Source organism: Quercus lobata, chromosome 2 (assembly GCF_001633185.2).
Source record: "Quercus lobata isolate SW786 chromosome 2, ValleyOak3.0 Primary Assembly, whole genome shotgun sequence".
NCBI classification, from domain to species: domain Eukaryota; kingdom Viridiplantae; phylum Streptophyta; class Magnoliopsida; order Fagales; family Fagaceae; genus Quercus; species Quercus lobata.
The window spans coordinates 54,320,084-54,342,610 of NC_044905.1; the positions used below are offsets into that span (position 1 = coordinate 54,320,084).

At 33.0% G+C, this 22,527-nt stretch overlaps 2 protein-coding genes across 3 annotated transcripts; one reads left to right on the forward strand and one right to left on the reverse strand.

Annotated features, from left to right (window-relative positions):
• Nucleotides 1–8,335: 8,335 nt before the first annotated feature.
• Nucleotides 8,336–11,216, forward strand: LOC115975869 (S-adenosylmethionine decarboxylase proenzyme). The gene is made up of 4 exons (XM_031096907.1): nt 8,336–8,466; nt 8,566–8,627; nt 9,433–9,601; nt 9,712–11,216. The coding sequence occupies exon 4, from the start codon at nt 9,879–9,881 to the stop codon at nt 10,968–10,970; it is 1,092 nt and encodes a 363-aa protein (XP_030952767.1). The 5' UTR covers nt 8,336–8,466; nt 8,566–8,627; nt 9,433–9,601; nt 9,712–9,878; the 3' UTR covers nt 10,971–11,216.
• Nucleotides 11,217–14,251: 3,035 nt separating this feature from the next.
• Nucleotides 14,252–21,653, reverse strand: LOC115975870 (protein FAM133A). 2 transcript variants are annotated; one of them, XM_031096908.1, is made up of 9 exons: nt 21,465–21,653; nt 21,015–21,108; nt 19,885–20,004; nt 19,611–19,754; nt 18,021–18,146; nt 17,742–17,891; nt 17,143–17,240; nt 15,377–15,587; nt 14,252–14,590 (listed from the first exon to the last, which is right to left on the reverse strand). In XM_031096908.1, the coding sequence occupies exons 2-9, from the start codon at nt 21,079–21,081 to the stop codon at nt 14,505–14,507; spliced, it is 1,002 nt and encodes a 333-aa protein (XP_030952768.1). In that variant the 5' UTR covers nt 21,082–21,108; nt 21,465–21,653; the 3' UTR covers nt 14,252–14,504. The 2 variants fall into 2 exon arrangements, with proteins under 2 accessions (XP_030952768.1, XP_030952769.1); XM_031096909.1 differs by lacking the exon at nt 21,015–21,108.
• Nucleotides 21,654–22,527: the final 874 nt, after the last annotated feature.

Consider the following 22,527-nt stretch of genomic DNA (forward strand, 5'->3'; position numbering starts at 1 on the left):
CGAAAAATGCTAGGATCACAATGTATTTTACCACCAATTTTACAACTGTCTAATGTGTAGTTGAATGTGATTGGTGAAAAATGAAAAGTTATCCGTTCATATGAAAGGGATAGAAAATCAATCATAATCTGAGTGTGAAATTGGTTGTAGTCCAACTATTACTCAATTCTGTCGCGTTCCTACCATGGTTCTGTCAGTGGTGCGTGTTTTGTTGAAAATTGAAATCACAATTCTAGAGACAGATTTAAGTGCCACAAATGCTCTGAAATTCTGGCATTGAAAATCAATGCATTCAGATTCATTTTTGCTTCTCACACATGATAAATGTGTACATCTGACTCATAGAGATAAATGCTCAAGGCTGAACTTGCACCTTTTTTTGGGGTGGGGTATATTAATAATATTAAGAATCATGCTAACGAGTGTCCTAGGGCACCGGTTAAGAATCCAATTAAAGAAAATTTTTATGGAAAAAGAAAAAAAAAACAATTAATGTTTTGACAGTTTTTTTTATTTTCCATAAAAATGATGTCAAAACCTTCTTAGTGTCCTAAGGACAATCATTAGCATTTCTCTAATATTAATAACTTTTTGGAGTATTCAAAGTAGATGGATTTCAAGAATCGAATCCACAGTCCAAACATTAAGGCAATCTGAAACTAACACAACCAAACCGAATATCATACAAATCTACTACCATCCTTCCTATATCACCATCCCAACCTCCACTAGGTAAAGTGATTCTTATAAATTTTTATAATTAGTCCGATAAAAATAATTAAATAAGGTCAATTTGCATAAAGCATCGATTATGTTCCTACCCGCCAAAAAGACCAAAAAGATGAACAACAACTTTCTTTTTGTTGAATAAAACAAATGCATGAGAAGAAGTAAAAGGGTAGAAAAGTTTCGCGGTGCATCTGTGTGGTGGGTATTGAAAGCGATAACTGGATAAGTACTTTTACCACCAAGTACTTTAGCTCACTCATTTTTATCCACATGAAAGACTATGACTAATTATTTAACTATTTTTCTAAGGTTTATTCAAATTATATCACAAAAAAGTGTAGTTTTAAATTTTATGAGCATCCACATCAGTTCATGGATAATCTTACAAAATACAAAAACAGTTATTTTTACACATTTTGATCCAAAAATGCTCCACATCAGTGCTTCTAAAATCGTGTAAAAATGTATATATCTCTACACGAGCTACAGTAATCGTGTAAATATACACGGTTACTGTAGCTCGTCCATTTATTATTTTATTAATTTCCCGTTCACTCCCTTTTTTCTCTCTCTTCTCCGTGCTCAACAAACTCAGTAACTTCTCCTTTCCTCATCTTCTTCTTTTTTCTCATATGCACACAAACACACCCACACACAAACAAACCCAAACAGACAAACAACAAAGAGACAGATCGGTGCTTATCGAAACGATCGGTGCTTGACTGGAACGATCGGAGCACGTGGGTATGGGTCTTGCCTGATCGAAGTTAGGGAGATCGGTGCTTGTGGATCGGAGCTAGGGAGATCGGAGCTGTGGATCGGAGCTTGTGACCGAGAGGGAGAGAGATGGGTATAGAGAGATAGACCGAGAGGGAGAGAGATGGGTATAGAGAGAGAGCAACAAATCAGAAAAATTGGTAGAGAGAGAGAGAGTGCGCATGTAAAAAGGGGTTAGTTGAGAGAAATAATAAAATAATTAAGAAAATTGATTATTTAAATGAAAGGGATGATAAAATAGATGAACTGATATGGGTGTTTTGTAAAAGTGGATGTGTAAAATAAAAAAAGTAGGTTTTTTCGTGTAAAATAGACAGAAAATTTAAACGAGCTGATGTGGTTGCTCTAACACATTAAAATTGTGGCACAAAAGGATGTAAATATTTCATGTCTTCCTATTTGTCAAAAAGGAAAAAAAAAAAATTATTTAAAAAAAAAAAAAAAAAAACGAAAAGAAGTGCAAAAGAAAAGGTTGAGAGGGCAAGGAAGATTTGGATATGGAGAGAATAATAAATACTCTATTAATATTGTTTAGTATAGTGAGGCCAGTAAATACTGTGGGGGCAAAAGCAGCCATGCAAGCAAAGCGTGGAAGGGAACAGAAAACAAAAGGAAAGAAACAAAACCAGCTCACACCCACCTGTCAATACGTGCATGCAAATCTCTTTAATATGTTTGCAACACACACAACCACAACCACAACCACATCAACATCTTAATGTCGTCAACAACAATCCCTATCCCCCACACAGATTTAGATTCTTTTAGACTCTTCCCGATGAACACGTCAAGCTTGGTTACCATCACCTACACTACCCTCCTATTTTTATTAAATTTATTAGATTCCTACTCTTTTTTTATACCTTCATTGCTAAAAAGCATTTTGTAATTGTAAAGTTGTAAACACATGTTGATCTCTTTATATGCTTGTGGGCTCCAAGCCACGTGATAGATGCCTAGCCAAGAGCAACCACATTAGTGGTGGTAAAATCTTGCAAAATATAAAAAAATAGTTTATTTTGCACATTTTAACAAAAAAAAAAAAACCAACATCAATGAGTGTAAAATTGTGTATAAATGCAAAGGTATTACAGTAACCGTGCATATATGTACGGTTACTGTACCTTTACATACTAATATTTTAAAATTTTCTAATTTCGCTCATTTTCTTCTCTCTCTTCTCCATTTGCAAAACTAACACATCTTCTCTTCCTCATCATCTGCATGGTTACTGTAGCACTTTGCATATTAATATTTTAATAATTTCTAATTTCGCTCCTTTTCTTCACTCCCTTCTCCATCTGCAAAACCAACGCATCTTCTCTCCCTCATCATCTTCTTCTTCTTACTCTGATACACACATCCCACAAACACAAAATCAAAAATCAACCACAAAATCAAACACATCCACACACAGACACACCAACAGAGACAGAGATAGTGGATCGACGCTTGTGGATCGGCGAGTATCAGTGCTTGGATCGGCGAATGACTGTGATGGAGAAAAGAGTTTCAAATGGGAATGGAGAGAGTCTCGTGAGTGGAGAGAGAGAGAGAGAGTTTGAGATAAAATAATAATAAAAGTGAGGAAAATGATTATTTAAATAAAATAGATGGTAGAATAGACAAACTGATGTGAATGTTTTGTAAAAATAGGTGTGTAAAATAGAAAAAGTAGGTTTTTTTTTGCAAAATAGATAGAAATTTTGCATTGACTGATGCGATTGCTCTAACATTCTGTTGAGCACAACACTGTCCATTCGATCATATTTCCATGCTGATTTCTCTCTTTCTAAATGCAATCTCTAATTTTTCTTTTTTCTTTTCTAAGTCTTAATATTATAATTTGATCTTCTTCTTCTTTTTTTGACAGTTTTTTATATTTCCCATGAAAGTGATATATTAGAAACTTTTCTAGTATGATTTATTAACAATTTCGTAAAGGTTGTTAACATAACCCTAAAAAAATCATAATAAGTACCTTTAATAAGGATAAAACTTAGGTACAGTACTTTAGATGTTCCTTAAGTTCTCATCTTAAGATTCAGCCATGTGGCCGCTTAATTAAAAAATACACTTCTATCCCATGAGAAAAAATTCACATGGCAGAATCTTAAAATGGGAATCTAAGGAACAACACCTAAGTATTATACCTAAGTCTTGCTCATTTAATAATTACCACAATTATACATTTAATAGTCCATATAAAACAAAATCATAATAAATACTCATTAATGTCTATCATGATGATCAAATTTCATATTTAATATTATTTTATGTATAAACACAATTATAATAAGAGTCATGCTAATTAGTGCCTTTAGCAATGGTTAACAATTCATTTTACAAAATTTTTGATACTACTTTTATGGGAAATAGAAAAAACTGTCAAAATATTAATTTTCTTTTTCTTTTTCCATAAAATTTTTCTTTAAATGAATTATTAACCATTGCCCTAAAGGTATCCTTCATTTCTCTTATAATAAATGTCTATTAATAGCTATCAATATCATAATATCAAATATCAAGTTTTACATTTCTATTAAAAATAAAAAAGAGTGAATTATTTATTGTATATTAAAAAAAAAAAATCATACCCGTGTATTGCACAAGTCCCTAAATATTTAAGGAAATAAATCAAAAGATATATAATTATCTAAAGAAATATTACACACATTAAGAAAGTTATTTAAAAATATAATAAAGAAAAAAGATCTTGCTAAAAAAATGAAACTTGTATTAACATCATTGGTTTTAAAATCATTTCACGATCTCAATAATTCTACAATCTTTTTAATTTGTATATCAATTTACACAAGAACTTAAAAAAAAAAAATTGTAAATTGTGAAGGAACAAGTGCAAATTGATAATCAAATTTAAGTGTTTTGTAAAAATATTGTTACTCTAACTTGATTTCTTTATTGTCAATAAATTTTGCATGATTACAATAACTCTTTTTGCCCACATGGATAAAGAGTAGATAAACATGAAAAAACTCCAACCTCACGTGATGAAAAAAACCATTTTAAGAAAAAGAATCCTATATTGTCACTATCAATTACTAATATTAGAAAATATAATTATTATAAATCTCAAATAATGGAGTAGTAGGGTAGCCACTAAAGTAGCTAAAGTTGTGGCCACCAAAATAGGTCCTATACTATACAAAGTTCGTCTACTTCTACTCACAACCTTTAATAAAATAAAAATCTTAAAGAAAAACCATTAATTTAAATTAAAAAAAAAAAAAAAAAAAAAAAAAAAAACTGGTCAACCAATGCACTTAAGACATTTATTAATAAAATCGACCAATATGTATCAACTTGAAACGTTTCACTCAAACCTTGTCCTATATTAGGGGTAGCTAAACTAGTCCAAAGGCCATAAGAGGGGATCATATATTTAAACACTCAATTCGAATTTTAACATATCATATTTTCTTTATTTAAAAATAAATAAATTAACAATTTCATATACAAACACAACCATAATAAATACTGTATCTATTAATAGTTACCATAATTATGTATTTAATAGTTTCATATAAAAAAATCATAATAAATACTCATTAATATTTATTCATAATGATCAAATTTCATATTTAATAGTATTTCATGTAGGAACACAATCATAAAAATATCCATTAATATTTACCATAATTATATATTTAATAGTTCATATAAAACAAAATCATAATAAATACTCATTAATAGTATTCATGTACAAACAAAATTATAATAAATTTCTATTAGTAACTCTCATAATATCAAATTTCATATTTATATACAAAATAAAATAGAAATAAAATTATTTTTATATATAAATCATGTTTTATTAAATTTCTTGTGCATTGCACAGGCCACTGACTTGTTAAGGAAATAAATAAAAAATATATTATTATCTAATTAAATAAATATTATATATATTAAGAAATTTAATAAAAATGATATTGCTAAAAAATTCAACTTGTATTAACATCATTGATTTTAGAATAATTTAATGATCACAAAATAATAATAATTTATAATTTCTTTATTTGTCTATCAATTTACATAGGAAATTAAAAAAAAAAATTGCAAATTTTACTGGATCAAGTGTGAGCTAATAAGAAAATTAAAATCTATTGTGATTTGTGCAGTTATTGTGAATTTTTGTTGCCTCTCACTCTCTCTCTCTCTATATATAGATATATAAAAATAAAAAATATTTTACTTTTGGTTGACCGTATAATATTTTTCTATAAAACCTTTTGAAACATCACAATCTTACATGCCAATTCTATATATATATATATATATAGTTGAGTTTATATATGTTATATTTAAACACTTGATTAGAATCTTAACATATTATATTTTTTTTAAAGGGAAAGGTTTAAGAATGTGGACATTGATTTATAAAATCTTTTTAGAAATTTTTTATTTTATTTTTTGAGAAACTAGACAGCAAGCCTGGAAATTTATTGAACAACCAAACTAATGAACATCAAAACTGACCAAAGGCACAATGTCTTCAGGCATAGTCTCACACCAAACCTGACAGCCTACAATGTTTTTTGCTTTTTTGGCTAATGAGTCAGCCACTAAATTACCGTTGTGATGGACGTGAATAAAATCAAAAAACAAAAAAGATGAAGCTAAGCATCGAATATCCTCCACTATATGTTTCCACAAGAAGCTAACGCTGCATAAAAAACTTTTTATTAGAAATGATAAAAAGTAACAACTTTTTTTTTTTTTTTTTTACAGTTTTTCATAAAAGTGGTATTAAATTTTTACTAAAATCGTCGATTAATAAATACTTTAAAGACACTTGTTAACGAAATCATTCTTTAAATAATAAAGAGAGATATTACATTCACAATATTTTTACAATAAATCACAGGTGGTTAGTTGTTATTGATTCAAATTTAAACCTAACGCTAAGATTTCTTTTTTGCTCCAACAATAATAACCAGTAACAACCTGCCACTTAGGATTTATTGTAAAAATGTTATGAAAATATTGTTGTAAGGGCACAATTCTCTGGCGGCCTAATAAGGATGTTGGGCTCGCGCATGAAAGATCCCTCACAATATGATTTGTAGAGAGTGGGCTTGAAAAGCTAGCCATTGGTCACGGGGCGGTGCCCGGTCCTGGTTTTAGAGGAATTCGTGTAGAAAAAGGATTTGGGCTTGAACGTTTAAGCCCTACGGCATCGCATCCTATGGGATGGGCCTCCTCGGACTTGATCCGAGGACCATTAGGGTCTTACCCCGGTTACCCGACGATGGGTTTTTTCTGTAATCTCAGGTGTTGTTGAGATGTTCTCCCCAGATCGTCTCCCTTTTTTTGGAGGTAGAATGGGAGTCCCCTTTCGATTTACTTACTTTCTTCTTTTATACTCGTCTGCGTTAACTGTCCTTCGTCCACGTGTAGGGTCAATCTTTACAAGACTGATATTTGTCCCATCAGTCTAATCCCAGAACTGTTGGGGATGGTTGATAAGGCTGCAGAGTACGGCTCTGTCAGGTGCAGAGTCTTATCTGGAAGGGTAGTAAGGATAACTTCCCCCAAGATATTTTGGATCTCCTTACAAATTCGTTCCTATACCAGTTTTACCCCTTTATTCCGGTGGGATTCTGGATCTGCCGAGGACTAAACTGTTCTCGGCTGCCTCCCAAAACTGTTTTGTGCTCTGTATTGTAGAGCTTGGGCCACAGCTCTCCTCGATTTGGGCCTTCGGATTTTCCAAGAGCAACTGGGCCTGGCCCTTAAATTATTGGGCCCCACAATTGTGGATATATCATTTCTCAAAAATAAAATAGATAGATGATTCTGTATACAAACACATCAATAATAAATACCTTTAATAATTACAATAATTATTCAATTAATAGTTTTGTATAAAACAAAATCACAATAAATATACCTTTAATAATTACCAAAATTATACATTTAATAGTTCTATATAAAATAAAATCATAATAAATACCTATTAATAACTTTCATAATGATCAAATTTCATATTTAATATTTTTTTGATATAAAGTAGAAATTCCACTCTAACCTAATCTAAGTGTATATAAATCTCTCTTCGCACACACATAAAAAGAAGATAAACATGAAAAAACTTCAACCTCACGTGATGAAAAAACCATTTTAAGAAAAAAAAAATCCTATATTGTTGCTGTCCATTACTAAAATCAAAAAATAAGAAATCTGGAAAAATGGAATGGAAGGAATGGTAGGAACAGCCACAAAAGTAGCTAAAGTTCTGGTCACCAAAACAGGTCCTATACTATACTAAGTTCATCTACTTCTACTCACAACCTTTAATGAAGTAAAACCCAAAAAAAACCTTTAATAAAAAATAAAAAAATCCGATCAATGGGTGATATTTGTTAATAAACTATTTTTTAAAATTTTAATATTTTATATAAAAATATAAAATTTATAAAAAAAATTATTTACTTTTTTCTTTTCTTATAAATATATAAAAACTTGTTTTACACAATTTTTTTTTTTCTTTTCTTTTTTAAAAAATTGATATTATTATCATTTGCTAAAAGAAAAGGAGGAGGTACAGAGACTGGGTTGCTGCGTACGCGTAACCGCATAAAAAGAGCGTCCGGGAAAATCGAGATTGAGTAAAACAAGGAAGGGCATTATCGTCAACGAATATGAACGGCCACAAAATTTCCGAGAAAATACTAAAAACAAGGCACGCTAAAAACTAAACCAATAAAACAAGGGTAAAACAGTCATTCCAGAAATCCACGTGTCGTGACCTAAACCACTCCGTTTATGCCTATATAAACACCTCGCTAGGCTCAGCAAACCTCACGAAAAAATCAAAAACACCCAGAAGTCTTTGCAACCAAAGAAAACACAACTTCTCTCTAAATTTCTTGTGGTTCAGTTTCAAATTAGGGTTTCGTTTATATCGTTCTCGCATTTTTTTAAAATCTTAATTAATCGGTAAGTTTTTGTCGAATTGATTTCTTAGATTATTCGTGCTGATTCAGATTTCCTGGTTTCGTTTGGTTTTGATAATTTGTTTTTGGATTTGAATTTTAGGGTTTCGGAAAAAGATTACCGGAGGAGCATCCAGATTTTTGCTACGCTTTTAAGAATTTGTTGTTAGTATTCTATTCTATTCCTGACTTGTTTTCTTAATTCTTTTTTGTTTTGGGCATTTTTATTTGTAAATATGTTTAGGTAAAGGTAATAATATATTTGATTTGAGTTTTTATTTTTACGGTTTCTGTTCAATGTGTTTCTTTTTCTTTTTCTTTTTGATAAACTGTTAAATTTATTGTTGATATATATATATATATATATATATATAGAATATGCTTTTTGTTTCTGTGAAAGCATAAAAAATTGTGTTTAGTGGAATTGTTTACGTTTTGTAATTTGCGTAATAATTCTATATGGGGTTCTGTAATCTCGTATTTTAAATCTTTGGTTTTTGTTCCTCTTCAAATTTTAGGTCTAGTTTGTTTCTATAAAGATTAGTTATTTTATTAGAAAGAGCATTAAATCCGGTAATTTGATCTGGAAATAAATACATTATATTTGTGATCTGATTTTTTGGTGCATTAGAACTTTTTTATTTTTTTGGTTCAATGTTGATTTTCTGATTTTGTTTTTTAGTGGTGGAAAGTGTTGCATTTCTTTATTAATTTGTATGTTTCTATTTGTTGTCTGTCTGTGTTCTTTCATTAACTCTATAAATTCTTAAAAAGTGAATTTATTTCAGTTTGATATATACAGATCTGTATTAACTAATTGTTGGGAGGTTTTCTGTAATTTGTAGTGCTATTACATGTGATGTGCACTTGCATCTCCAATTTTTGATACATACCATATTTTCCTTATATACTTAGTCCATCCAATTCTGGGCAAATTTGGCTTCTGCTTATGTTTCTGTGGTTTTTTCAGGCAAAGACTGAATGAACTAATGGAGTCAAAAGGTGGCAAAAAGAAGTCTAGTAGTAGTGGTACTAGTAAATCATCATCATTATTCTACGAAGCTCCCCTCGGATACAGCATCGAAGACATCCGTCCCGCCGGTGGAATTAAGAAGTTCAGATCAGCTGCTTACTCCAACGTAAGTTGCATTTTAGTTGAGCTACTTTTATTTATCTTTTGGTTCTTTTTGATACAAATGAATGATTAATTTGCTGATTTTACCTTTTATCTTGTGCTCTTTATGTGCAGTGCGCTCGGAAACCATCCTGAGATTAGCCGTGTTTTGACATAGCCCCCCTTAGGATTTCCATTCTGCTTAAAATAAAAATAATTCTTGTAGTCCTGTCTTTCTTTTCTACTTCACTTGTTCCCTCGTCCTCCTTTGGTGCAACTTCATTTGTTTCTCTTGAGCCAAGATGTCCTCCATGGCGGTCTCTGCAATTGGATTCGAAGGTTATGAAAAGAGGCTTGAGGTATCGTTCTTTGAGCCGGGCATCTTTGCCGACCCTGGGGGCATGGGCCTCCGTTCTCTCTCTAAAGCTCAATTAGATGAGATCCTTGAACCAGCTGAGTGCACCATTGTTGCTTCTCTGTCAAATGATTACGTTGATTCCTATGTCCTCTCTGAATCTAGCCTCTTTGTGTATCCTTACAAAGTTATAATCAAAACTTGCGGGACCACAAAATTGCTTCTTTCCATTCCGGCTATCCTTAAATTGGCTGACGGTCTAGCCCTTTCAGTGAAATCTGTGAGATACACTCGCGGAAGCTTTATTTTTCCTGGGGCTCAGTCATTTCCACATCGTTGCTTCTCCGAAGAAGTAGCTGTCCTTGATAACTATTTCGGTAAGCTTGGTTTGGACAGCAAGGCATATGTGATGGGTAGCCCTGACAAAGCACAGAAATGGCATGTTTACTCTGCTTCCGCCGAAATGGCGACACAGTCAGGCCCTGTTTACACACTAGAGATGTGCATGACCGGTTTGGGTAGAAAGAGGGCATCAGTTTTCTACAAAACTAGCGAAACTTCCGCAGCTCTGATGACTGACGATTCTGGTATTAGGAAGATTCTTCCTCATTCCAAGATATGTGACTTTGAGTTTGACCCTTGCGGGTACTCCATGAATGCTATTGAAGGTGACGCAATTTCTACAATCCATGTTACCCCAGAAGATGGTTTCAGCTATGCAAGCTTTGAAGCAGTTGGGTATGATTTTGAAGATGTGAATTTGGCCCAGATGATTGAGAGGGTTTTGGCTTGCTTTGAACCTACTGAGTTCTCTGTAGCTCTGCATTCTGACCTTGTTGAAATGGAACTCGGAACCAAGTTCCCAGTAGACTTGAAGAGCTACCAATGTGGAGAAAAGAGCTATGAAGTGCTTGGATTGGGTGGTGGATCTCTATCCTACCACAGGTTTGTCAGGTCTGAAAGCTGTGGATCTCCTAGATCAATCCTGAAATGCTGCTGGAGCGAGGACGAGAAGGATGAGGAAGTTGAAATGAAATAGTTTGTTTTTATGTGTTATTACTGAATAAAAGTTTGTGGGGTTATGTTTTAGTCTGAGTAGTAGGACAATCAGTGTGGCTTTTATGCGGTGTTGCATGTTTCCTCCATTTTCATTTGAGAGTTTGTCTTTTAAAAATTGTGTAATCGATATTGATTCCCTGATACGGGATAAGTTGAACCATTATTTTTAATGGTGAGGTGCATGTTATTTTTAATTTTATAATAATACCTATTTGTGTTGTGATTATCTCTTTGCTTTTTATCAACATAAGTTTTGGATTTGACTACGACTCTACGATGTGGTGCACCTGTGGTGTCAGGTGTGGAATCGTAAGCCTATTGATTTTGGTATTATTATGCTCCCTAGTCAATGGGTGGGCTAGATGATGTGATGAACATGTTTTTTCCATAGAATTTTGACATATGATTGCCTGCCTTCTATCATTAGATTCATTAAACTAATTTAGTTTAGCTCATTACACTAAGAAATCAATCAATTAATTAGTATAGTTTTTTTTTTTTTTTTTTGATGAAATTAATTAGTATAGTTAGTATAGGTGGAGTTTGAATTATAAATATTTTAACTGATGATAAAAAACTTAACTAATGGAGTTTAATTGGAATCTACTTAACTAGTTGAACTTAATTGTAACTTGTATGTGATGATCAGTTAATTAGTGTAGGTAGAATTTGAACCTCAAATATTTTAATAAAAAAAAAAATTAATTAAGCTTAATTGGAACCCACATGATGAACTCTTTCATCGATGATTTTCTATGCTAACATTTATTGTCACGCTGTGGGGTTGAACTACGGCTATATGGGATGAATTATTGCACCTCATTATGAACTCATCATACACAACTATCTGTAAAATTACATCAACTGTTGTTACAACCATGTACTGTTTAATACTTATAATACTTCTTGCTCAAGTTTTATATTCCTGTTTGCTTTGCAAACTAGGGTAATTTCCTTACGTAGTCCTGGTTTCCCATTGAGCTTTCCAACCTTGCTATAGTAGAAGAATATAGTTTGTGTAATTCTGACTCTTCAAAACTACACGCTAAACCAGAGAACTCATTCTCTTGCCGTTTCCACACTCTTTCTCCTAAAACAAACCAATCCTTTCTCCAACCTCTTCTTCTTCTTTTTTTTCTTCTTTTTTTCCCTAAAATAGTGGTGATAGTTACGCATTGTGTATACAAGATATACATAAAATCAAGTTTTGAAAACACAATTTCAGTTAAAATTTAAAACAAGATTTCGTCATTTTACAATTATAAGTGAAAATATGATTTTAGTTGTATAACTCAATGTGTGCAATAATAATTAGCATTTTCAAAACATCATATTGAGAGTTAATAATTGGTTTTGAATGATAGATGCCGTTCACACTCAACTTATAGAAACGGACATGTCTTTCTTTCTTGTGTGTAAAGAACATATTTTGAAATGAGCAAAAAATAGAGTACTTTTGAAATGAGCACAATAGAGACGAGCTGCCAAACTTGACCCTAATACAAAGAGCCAAAAGACGCCACCATATAAAAAAGCATTTAAAGTGGTAGGCACTTGCCTTGCCGAAAAAGAAGGATGTCTGGCAAGTTGCCACTACCTAAGAAAAGGAATATAGAATGCATTTTTTCAAAGCAATTAATGAAATGGCTGGAAATTTCTTGGATTGTAACAATTCCTGTTTGTGAAGATGCTTGGAAGTTTACTTCAATCTTCATTTGTTCAAATTTGCCAAACGATGTGGTTAGGTACAATTAATCATGTGATTGATGTGGGATTCTGGTATAGCTATCGTTTTGAGTTTAAGAACAACCATTAATTGGTATGCTTTGCTAGGTCAAGGCATTATTTCTTTGGTGGATCTTGTTCTTGGAGCATAAATTCCAATGAATTATCCTGGACCACTAGTATATGACATCCCATAAAGCAAAGGTAGACATTTGATTTTTACATAAAAGGGGCATCTATATATATATATATATATATATATATAAATATTTTTTCTCTTCTAATCATTTTCTAGTAATGTGGTTCTTTTTACTGCAGCCGACATAATTGCCATATATTGCAAAAAGGTAATGAAAAAGACAACCAATCAAAATTAGGCTATAGTGTCCTATCAAACCAAAAAAGCTATAAGTGAAAAAGGGGCCCAATAGGGCCAATACTGTAATGTAATTTCTAGTGAGGCCATAGAAGTTTTTACTGAGCATTTACATCAAAAATGCTAAAAAAAATAGTTTTTAACAACTCAAAATACTATTTTATCTATTTTAATACCCTACTTTATAATATACCCAAAATCAGAGGTTTTATATTTTTTACCACTCCATTAAAATATTATTTATTTATTATTTATAATTATTTTGATTCTCAATTTTATCTCTTCCTCTCTCTTTCTCCCTGCGTATCTCTCCTCTCAAACCCACTGCAAAACCCAACCCACTATCACTATCCACATGGCCACATCCACTGCCACAAACACCACCACCCACAACCTCAACTCTCAACCACCAAAATCACAAACAAAAACAAATCCAAAACCAAATCACAAACCCAAAAAAAAAAAAAAAAACCCATAAAATTTCATACCCATCCACCATCAACCACCATCGGTCCACCACAAACCATACCCACCCAAAACCAAATCACGAACCCACCATCCACAACTTGCAAATCACAAACCCACCAAATTATGCCCAGATCGGAATCCCTGTACAAACCCACAACCTACAAATCGGAACCCAAGGCATGGGAGAAGGTTGGGTGGGCATGGGAGAAGACTTGGTGATGTGGGTCACGCGTTGGTTAGGTGTGGGAAGAGGGCTTGGCGGCATGGGTCAAGCATTGGTCAGGCGTGAGAAGAAGGCTTGGCGGCATGGGTCAAGCGTGGGAAGAGAGGACTTGGCAGCGTGAGTGATGGCAGGGGAGAAGAGATGAAAAGGAGAGAAAAGCCTCACATGGAGAAGAAAGAGAGAGGGGAGAGGCACACGTATGAGAAAAAGAGAGAGAAGAGAGGCACGTGTATGAGAGGGATTAAAAAACAATATTTCCTTATAACATTCAGCTACAGCGAGCCGATAGAGATGTCAAAATTTTTGGCATTTGAGAGCTTTGATGTAGTGGGTGTTTTTGTGTGTTGGTTGTTAAATTAGCTTTTTAGCATTTTTAGCATCCTTAATGTAAATGCTCATATATACCAGCTTGATAAACCATTACTGCCAAACAACTAGGTTAACTCACATTGCAAAATCCAGTCCAAAAAATATTCTGGATTATTAACCCATCTTGCTCCATAGACTAGGTTAAACTCAAACTAAAAAATCCAGCTGTGCATTAAAATTTTGCATATCACTAATAATCTGAAAACTGTATGATCATTGATCAGTTATCACAATAACCAGTTACAGTTGCTGATTTCTCTAGTAATTATCAGCAGTAAAATGACTACAAAATTGCTCACTTTCAGGATACAACTCCTGATGAGCTGCTGGCCTTTCTTTGTAATGTGCAGTGTTCAGTAAGGTCGAAACTTCCTAGCAGCTCTCAATTGTTGTATCCGTTTTTTGTCCTCCTCAAACTTGCTTTGTAACGTTAAGATCTCTGCAAGGAAATTATATATATATATAATGCATCAGTATCTGCACCAACCTAACAATATGATAAATGCATCCTACTTTTTCAAGAATCATCCATTACAAGTATCAACCGCATATGCCATGGTTATTTGGCCCAGGATAAAAGTAACCAAAGCACCCATCTTAAACACATTTAAATATCCTATGTTGTACGCATATATATGGACGTTCTATATATTCAACATTTTTCACAACTGTTGACATGACCTATTATGAATTAGATTTGGTGCATGGTAAAAGTGTTGTCAGTGGTGGACCCAAGTGAAATTGATGTGGCTCTAATCACAATAGGTCATGTCAGTAATTGTAAAAAATATTGTGTTCCTAGCATTATTCAAAGACAAGTGAAACACGGTGTGCAGTTTTTTTGAGGCAAGTGGCTTTCATGAACGCCATAAGTGTCCCTGGAATTCTTTTACCAAGAACAACATGACATTCACTTCATGCACCTTTGGAAACTCCATAACCAAATCTACAAGCTCTGACTATATCATTTACATAATCACTATTACAAATCATCACAGAAATGAAAATTTGATTATATAATAGAAAAGGAAAAGATTTAGCTGAAACAACATAATCATGCATGATAAAGAGAAAAATGTTCCTTCAACATCTGAAACTTGGGGTTGTAACTTGTAATTATCCAAATTTAAGTTATTTATTATATTCTCAGTAATATATTCTTTTAACATACATACAAATACTGTTTTTAAGGAAAAGAAATGAAAATAAATTTTCCAAATCTTACCATTTCTCTGAGCTTCTCTTCTTTGAAAACGGTAGAAGTCTAGCTTAACTTCTTCACGCTTCTTCTTTTTCATGTTATCCTCCACAACAGCCTTGGCTACAGAGCCCACAGTAGTTCCGCTTTCAACATCTGTTGTCTTTTTCCTTCCTTTATGATGTACAACAACTGTCCAACCCCCTTCAGCGGCTTGGGCTTCTCTTTCTTTCCTTTCCTGTATGTGCCATAACAAAATAAATTAGGATTAAAACTAAAGAGTGAACCTCATAGATAGTAGTTGAAGAAGGAAAAGGACCAAAAAATTTCAATCAATTTGCAAGGTATCAATTATAGAATAGACACATTCTCATCATTGACCAATAGAAAGTTTTCCATAACAGACTTATGCATGGATCCCTAATTTTACCAGCACATGAGCAACATTAATATGATACATGGTGATGGATGCAAGTGTACATTTCCCTTTTACACAAGCAAATGCTAGTCTTGCTGACGAGGGTTAGATACTGCAATCTGTGGTATATATTAAACAAACAAGCATTCCCCTTTAAAGAAAACTGCGAACAAATGTAATAGAATAGCCCAGTATATCAACAAGTTGAATGTCTATCTAATCAAACAACTATGTAAATCGTGCTTTGTTCATGGTTGTAACAAGCAATTACTCAAATAGTTGGTATGCACATAATTAGCCAATTATTCTGTGAAACTCATATTCCCACTTCAAAAGATATTAGCCCAAACTGAAATCAAACCAAGGTGATAAGAGACAAAAGACCTATGGTGGAGACTTAAAAGTTAAAACACTATAAAAATGTATATGCCAAATAGATAGCCAAAAATAGTTAACGCATCAATCCAAAACGGAGTTTCAAGAAAGAATTAGAAATCCACTGCACAGATGACAGAAACAAAACAAAAAAATGACGTGGAAGCTTACCAAGGTAGGGCCCTTTGGGCCCACCCTTGGGGAGTAGACCACAGATACATGACCTTACCTCCAGAGCTGCATATCAGGTAACTAGGGGAACTTCAGTGGGGATTCAAATCAGGATATATGGGTATACAGCTCATCCCAAGCCTCTCACAAAAAACAATAAAAAAATCTACGAAAAGAGAAAGAAATTCAAAGAAATAAAGAGAGTAATCACAAACTTTTTTCTTTTTTTTGGGCAGGAAGAACATGGAATGAATGGGACGAGAGAGGTGTGGACTGAGTAATAGCAAATTGTATATGGAAAAAAATAATAATAATAAAAAAAAAATAAATAAAAGATAGAGGATAGAAGAGGAAATGTTGGAGCAAGAATAACGGTAAGGTGTGAAATTGTAGAGGAGAAGAAGAGTCAAAAAGGAAGAATAAAGTTTTAACAAAGTGCAATTGACGGTAAGCTAAAATAGAAGAGGAAGGGTTGGAGTAAGAATAACCATAAGGTGTGAAATTACAGTGGAGAAGAAGAGCAAAAAAAAAGGAGAGGAATTGTTGGACAAAGTGCAACGGTAAACCAGGGAATGGAATAGTAAAAAATTTAAGAAGACAAATTGATTTGCTAGTGACATGGCACAACAAGTTGCTAGTGACATGGAGCAACATTAAATGCCTCCATATATATATATATATATATATATATATAGATGACATGGCACAACAGGTTGCTACTTGCTGGCGCAACATGAACTTAGCAACATTAAATGAAAAAATATATTGTTTAGATTTGGTTAACTATCAAATTCAGAATCACTGACAGAGTTACAGTAAGGGAAAAAACCTGTTCTAGATTTGCCTCATGAGCAGTTATAAATTCATCAATATTTTGCTCCAAAACCTTCAACCCCGGTCTACTTTGGTTATACTCCATAATCCATTCTGCAACATACAAAGTTTTCAATGAGAAAACAATGACATGAACCACAAACATCAATTACAGAAGCATAATACAGTTAAAATTATCCTCAAAATAAAACTGATTATCCTCGTTAAGTTCAGTCAATAATTTTTTTAAGCAAATTTCAGCAGTGAACTATGCAGGTTCTCATGCATGCATATGTCACCATCATGCTAGCAAACAGAGGAATCGAGTAATGTTGATACCGCTAATATCTGATTTAGGCAGATTCTGACAATCTTCTTTTATTCAAAAGTTTTCATTGTTGGTGGTCTGTGTAAGTTCTTATGTCACCTTTTTGTAAGAACCTTGGACATCTAGTACATTGACCTTTTTCTCTTTCTCTAGTAGTGAACCTTTTCATATTTGCCTTTCCACCCAAAAAAATCCGTTTGATTACTAAACTGTATTTCTTGCCAGTAGATTATGAGGAATTGAAAGCACACATATAAGATAAATGTCCCAAAATTGGCAGTTCATACTTTTCATTCCTTTTGAGCAGTCCTCATCCCCAGAAGATATTTGATAAACATCATCGGAATCAGCTTCTGGTGCCTTTTCCTGTGACTTCTTGGCCTCCTTGGATGAATTGTGCTCTTTCTTTCTCTTCATCCTAGCTTTCTTGGAACTACCTATAAGAAAAAAACTTTTATTTTGCTCATTTATCAACTATGATAATTAAGAAGTGAGAAGTATATGTTGCCACTACATTTTGAGCAATTTAACACAAAAATAAATGTGCTTTGTTCAATAATTCATACCTTTCACCCCTTTTGAGCAGCTCTCATCCCCACAAGAGAGATGACAAACTTCATCCTGATCAGTCTCCCCCTTTTTTGATGAACCACCATCCTCCTTTTTCTTGTGCTTAGCTTTCTTAGACTTACCTACAAGAGAAAAAAAAAAAAAAAAGAGAAACCCTGATGTTGACGCTAAGGTTGCAATAGATTGGTATAGACAAACAAAAGCTACTGCCTTTTTTACTAGTTCTGATCTAGGTTTCAACATTAGTCTCTTTGAAGAGGTAGAAAAAAAATGAGGTTTTTTCAGACTAGCCAATTTGCATAGGAGACATAACTTTATTGTACCAAAAAAAAAAAAAAAAATACAATCATTGAGAACCAGGAAGCAATTCAAGACATGTTGTGCAGTTTTACATATATGATATATCTATATACCTGCTTTCCATTTTTACTTTTTATAGATAAATTCAATAGTTAGAATGGGAGAGAAGGGATTTGAATCATTTGAACCCTGGACGCCTCCACTGGAAATGCCCGGAGGTGCCAGTTGGTGTCCAAATCTGTATACTTGGCCCTTGACATAAATCTATATAAACCCTATCTAAGTAAAACTGCAGTAAGCAGTTCATTAAACTCACTTGGGATTTCAAAAAGTCTTCCACCTTTGGTGTCCAAAGGCGGATGGAGTTCCTTTTGATATGCCTGAGGAATGAGACCAGACAATTGGAAAAAAATTCTACAGAGGAAAAAGTTCTTCATAAACTTAACTCTATGAATGGAGACAAAGCACCAAGCGCAGAAAGTTTCATCATTGCTTTCCTCCAGAAGTGTTGAAATGTGGAGAGAGGAGACAAAATTTTTTTTTTTTCATTACATCCATGCTAGAGGTACATTTGAAAAAAGTCTCGTTGTTTTATTGCTCTTATTCCCAAGAAAACTGGTACTTTTGAATTGAAAGATTTTGGGCCTATTTGTTTCCTTGGTAGTGTCTACAAAATTCTCACCAAAATCTTGAAAACAGGTTGAAATGTGTGTTAGGGAAGATCATTTTAAACACATAAAATGCATATGTAGTATGTAAATTGGGATTTTCACATTTACTTGTTACAAAGATGTGGTTTGGGAGAGAAATGGAGGCAACAGATTCATTTTTGCATCCCTGTTGTCTACTTTTATATCAATGGTGCTCCAAATGGTTTCATTGAGAGTGGCAGAGATTTACAGCAAGGTGACCCTCACCTATTTTTGTTCCTGATAGTTATGAAGGTCTGCGGCAAGGTTACTAAAGGCTAGAATGTAATTGTAATCTTCTTCTTATTCTTTAATGAACCTGGCCATTTTTAGCTCTCCTTTCTTTTAATAAAATAATATATCTTATCAAAAAAAATCCTATTATATTTTTCTTTGCTTTGGTCTTGTTTGTTGCTAGGATTTCTTCTTAGACCCTTCATCTATACTAGACCCTAAGTTCTCCTCAATGTATCAAGATTGCAAAATCAAATAGTTCTAGGCAGCAAGAATCCATTAATAAAATTAAGCCTTATAATTTATTTTTGGAAGAACAAAGCATAGCATTTATTATCTAATGTTAAAAATCAATGAACGCACCATATTGGTCAACAAATTCAACTTCAGCATCTGTGCTGGGCTGCTCACTTTTTCCAGTCAGAGTGTTTCTTTCCTCATTTTTTCTATTTTTCTTCCTAGATGACTCTTTCATTTTCCTTCCGCTGATTGCATTGATTGAACCATCTGAACCAAATAAATAAACAAAAGAAAAACCAATATAAATTATATATATTTATAATAAAATAAAATAAAAGATTCTTTCAGCTGTAAAGTTCTTTGAAAAAAAGCATTAGCATGTAAAAACCACATTCACCTTTGATATTGCTCCGAACAGCTTTGCCAGTGTCAATATCATTTCCCTTCTCTCTTTTTCTCTTATTCTTTTCTGTAGGTTTGCTCTTTTCCCTTTCCACTTCCATATTTAAAACTTCATCTGAAAACAACAAAGAAGTTAGGGACTAACATACTTGCCAATAAACTTCAGAATAAATAACACCTGCCTCTAAATGCTTCAGCAGCAATATAAATCATGCAATTGTCTATTGCAAGTAGAAAATCATGGCCAAAATGCAAAATATAGGAAATCTACCTTGGAAATAAGATGGTCAGATGCATGTATGATGTGGCCCCCAACCCCGAGCAATTTTACACTGGTCTTAATAAGGACAACCAAGAATTGCATTATTGTTTTCACATGATTTTTATTCATCTGCTAATGTATCCATCAGATGAATTACGATCATGAGTTCAATTACATTTGTTATGATCCTATAAGGTCTATGACTCATCAACAGGATCTGTAAATAGCCCAGACTATTTGAGATATAATTTTTTTAACGATATTGCATTGATATATCTAAATTCCCGAAACCCAAAACCTGAAACCTTTTCCTATCTTCAGGAACCTGCTTGAAGTGCACTTTCTTAGGTAATCACTTATGACCAATTACTAAAACATGCTTAAGACTCCAATATATTTTTCTGGATACACTATATGCCTTGGTGATTTTCTACTCTTATCTACAAAAGTTGATAGTGTTTGATAGAATTGACCAGTAAGAAAATTCTGTTTTCCCCTATACTCAATAATGCTTGTACACTTGCATCGGTATCCAATAAGCAAAATAGATGCATTGCTGAACTTATAGTGAAAAGACATAGTATGTAATAGTTGATATTTTAAGATCACAATCCCATACCAAAAATCCAAAATACTAATTGCAAACCACAAACATCTTGTTATTCCAAATTTCATATTTTTGGACAACTGCTAAAAAATTTTCAAAGCAGCCGAGGGCACCACCAAATTAGAACAGCAAAATGGATAAAACCCATGTGGAAAAAACATAAATTAAAAGCAATCCACAGACCCAGAAGCAGAAAGTGATTATGAAGCTGAAAGCGTATGTTAAAAAAAAAAAAAAAAGCAGAAAAGGCTCAAACCCTTTTGAAGCTTGTCAGTGTTTTGCCTTTTCTTTTTATTCTTCTTGTGTTTCAGCTGCAAGTCCATAACTTTCTTTTCTTTCCCTCTCTCTATCTGTATACAAACCAGTGGGCATCAAAATGGGGAGTCATATGCAGGGCCGGCCCTTCCCTTAGGCGAGTTAGGCAATTGCCTAAGGCCCCCAAGTGGAAGGGGGCCCCAAAATTTTAGAAAAGAACCAACCGGGTAGTAGAAAATTTAGTTTCAAATGAATTACAAAAATAATCTGGCACATCCTTTTAACCAAAAAAAAAAACAAAAATTTTGGTAAATCCTATTAAACATTGGTTCTAAACAAAATCATTGACCAAAAATCAACCAGATAAACTACAAATCCGATCTAAGAGATTAACCACAAAACAATCACAAATCAAAACAAATAAATCCACTCAAAACCCTAAAAATTTTACCTTTCTCTCTAGTCTCTGCTCTCCGCCTCTCTCTAGTCTCCAGCTGAACCGCCTCAGCCTCTCTCTGATTCTCTGCTCTCCGCCTCTCTCAAGTCTCAACTGCTCACCTCACCCCACCGTATCAGGTTCTGAGGTTCAGGAATCAGGTATAAAATTATAAATATTTGGGCTTTTATTTGTTAAGAACTTAAGATAACTTTGTTTGTTTGGGCCCTCCCTGGCTGGTTTTGTAACTTTGTTTATCACTTATCAGTTTATCATTATGGCTGCCTGGACCCTCCCTGGACTGGGCGTTAAGTTTGGGCCTTCAAGGTTTTTTTATTTTTTTATTTTTTATTATTATTATTATTATTTTTTAAAGTCTGCATTTTTTTTTTTTTTTAGTTATAGATAGGATTTGTTTTTTGTTTGTTTGTTTATTTTTTTTTTGGTGGGTGGGCCTTATTAATAAGTCTTGTGTCAGTGTTATGGTTGTGCTTAAATTTTTGTTATGCTTGTGCTTAATTTTTTTTTTTTTCAATTTATGTAGGTTGAGATTGCAAAAAACTTGTTATTATTCAGTGAAACTACAACAATACTTTTTATATAAATCAAGTTCTATTTCTCATTTGCTCTACACTTGAAAGTTATTTTTTTATTTTAGTCTTTATAAATATATTGTTTGATTAGAAATGTCTACTAAAAAATATATATCTGGATATAAAAAATTTAAAAAAAGAAGAAAAATTAATTGAGTCTCAAAAAGGATCAATGGATAAATTTGTTATTAATAATAAACAAAATATAACACAAAATTTAGATGAAAATATCACAAATGAGCAAGAAATTCACCAAAATAATTTAGAAGAAGATGATGTTCAATTTTGCAATACAACAAATCTTGATAATGAATTTCAAAATAATTTAGAAGAAAATGAAAATAATTATGAAAAATATAATATAAAAATATTAAATAAACATTAATTTAATTAACATATAAGTATAAAAAAAGGCCCAATTTTTAGTTCTCACCTTAGGACCCAAAATGTCTAGGGTCACCCCTATTTCCCTCTCATCCTCTCTC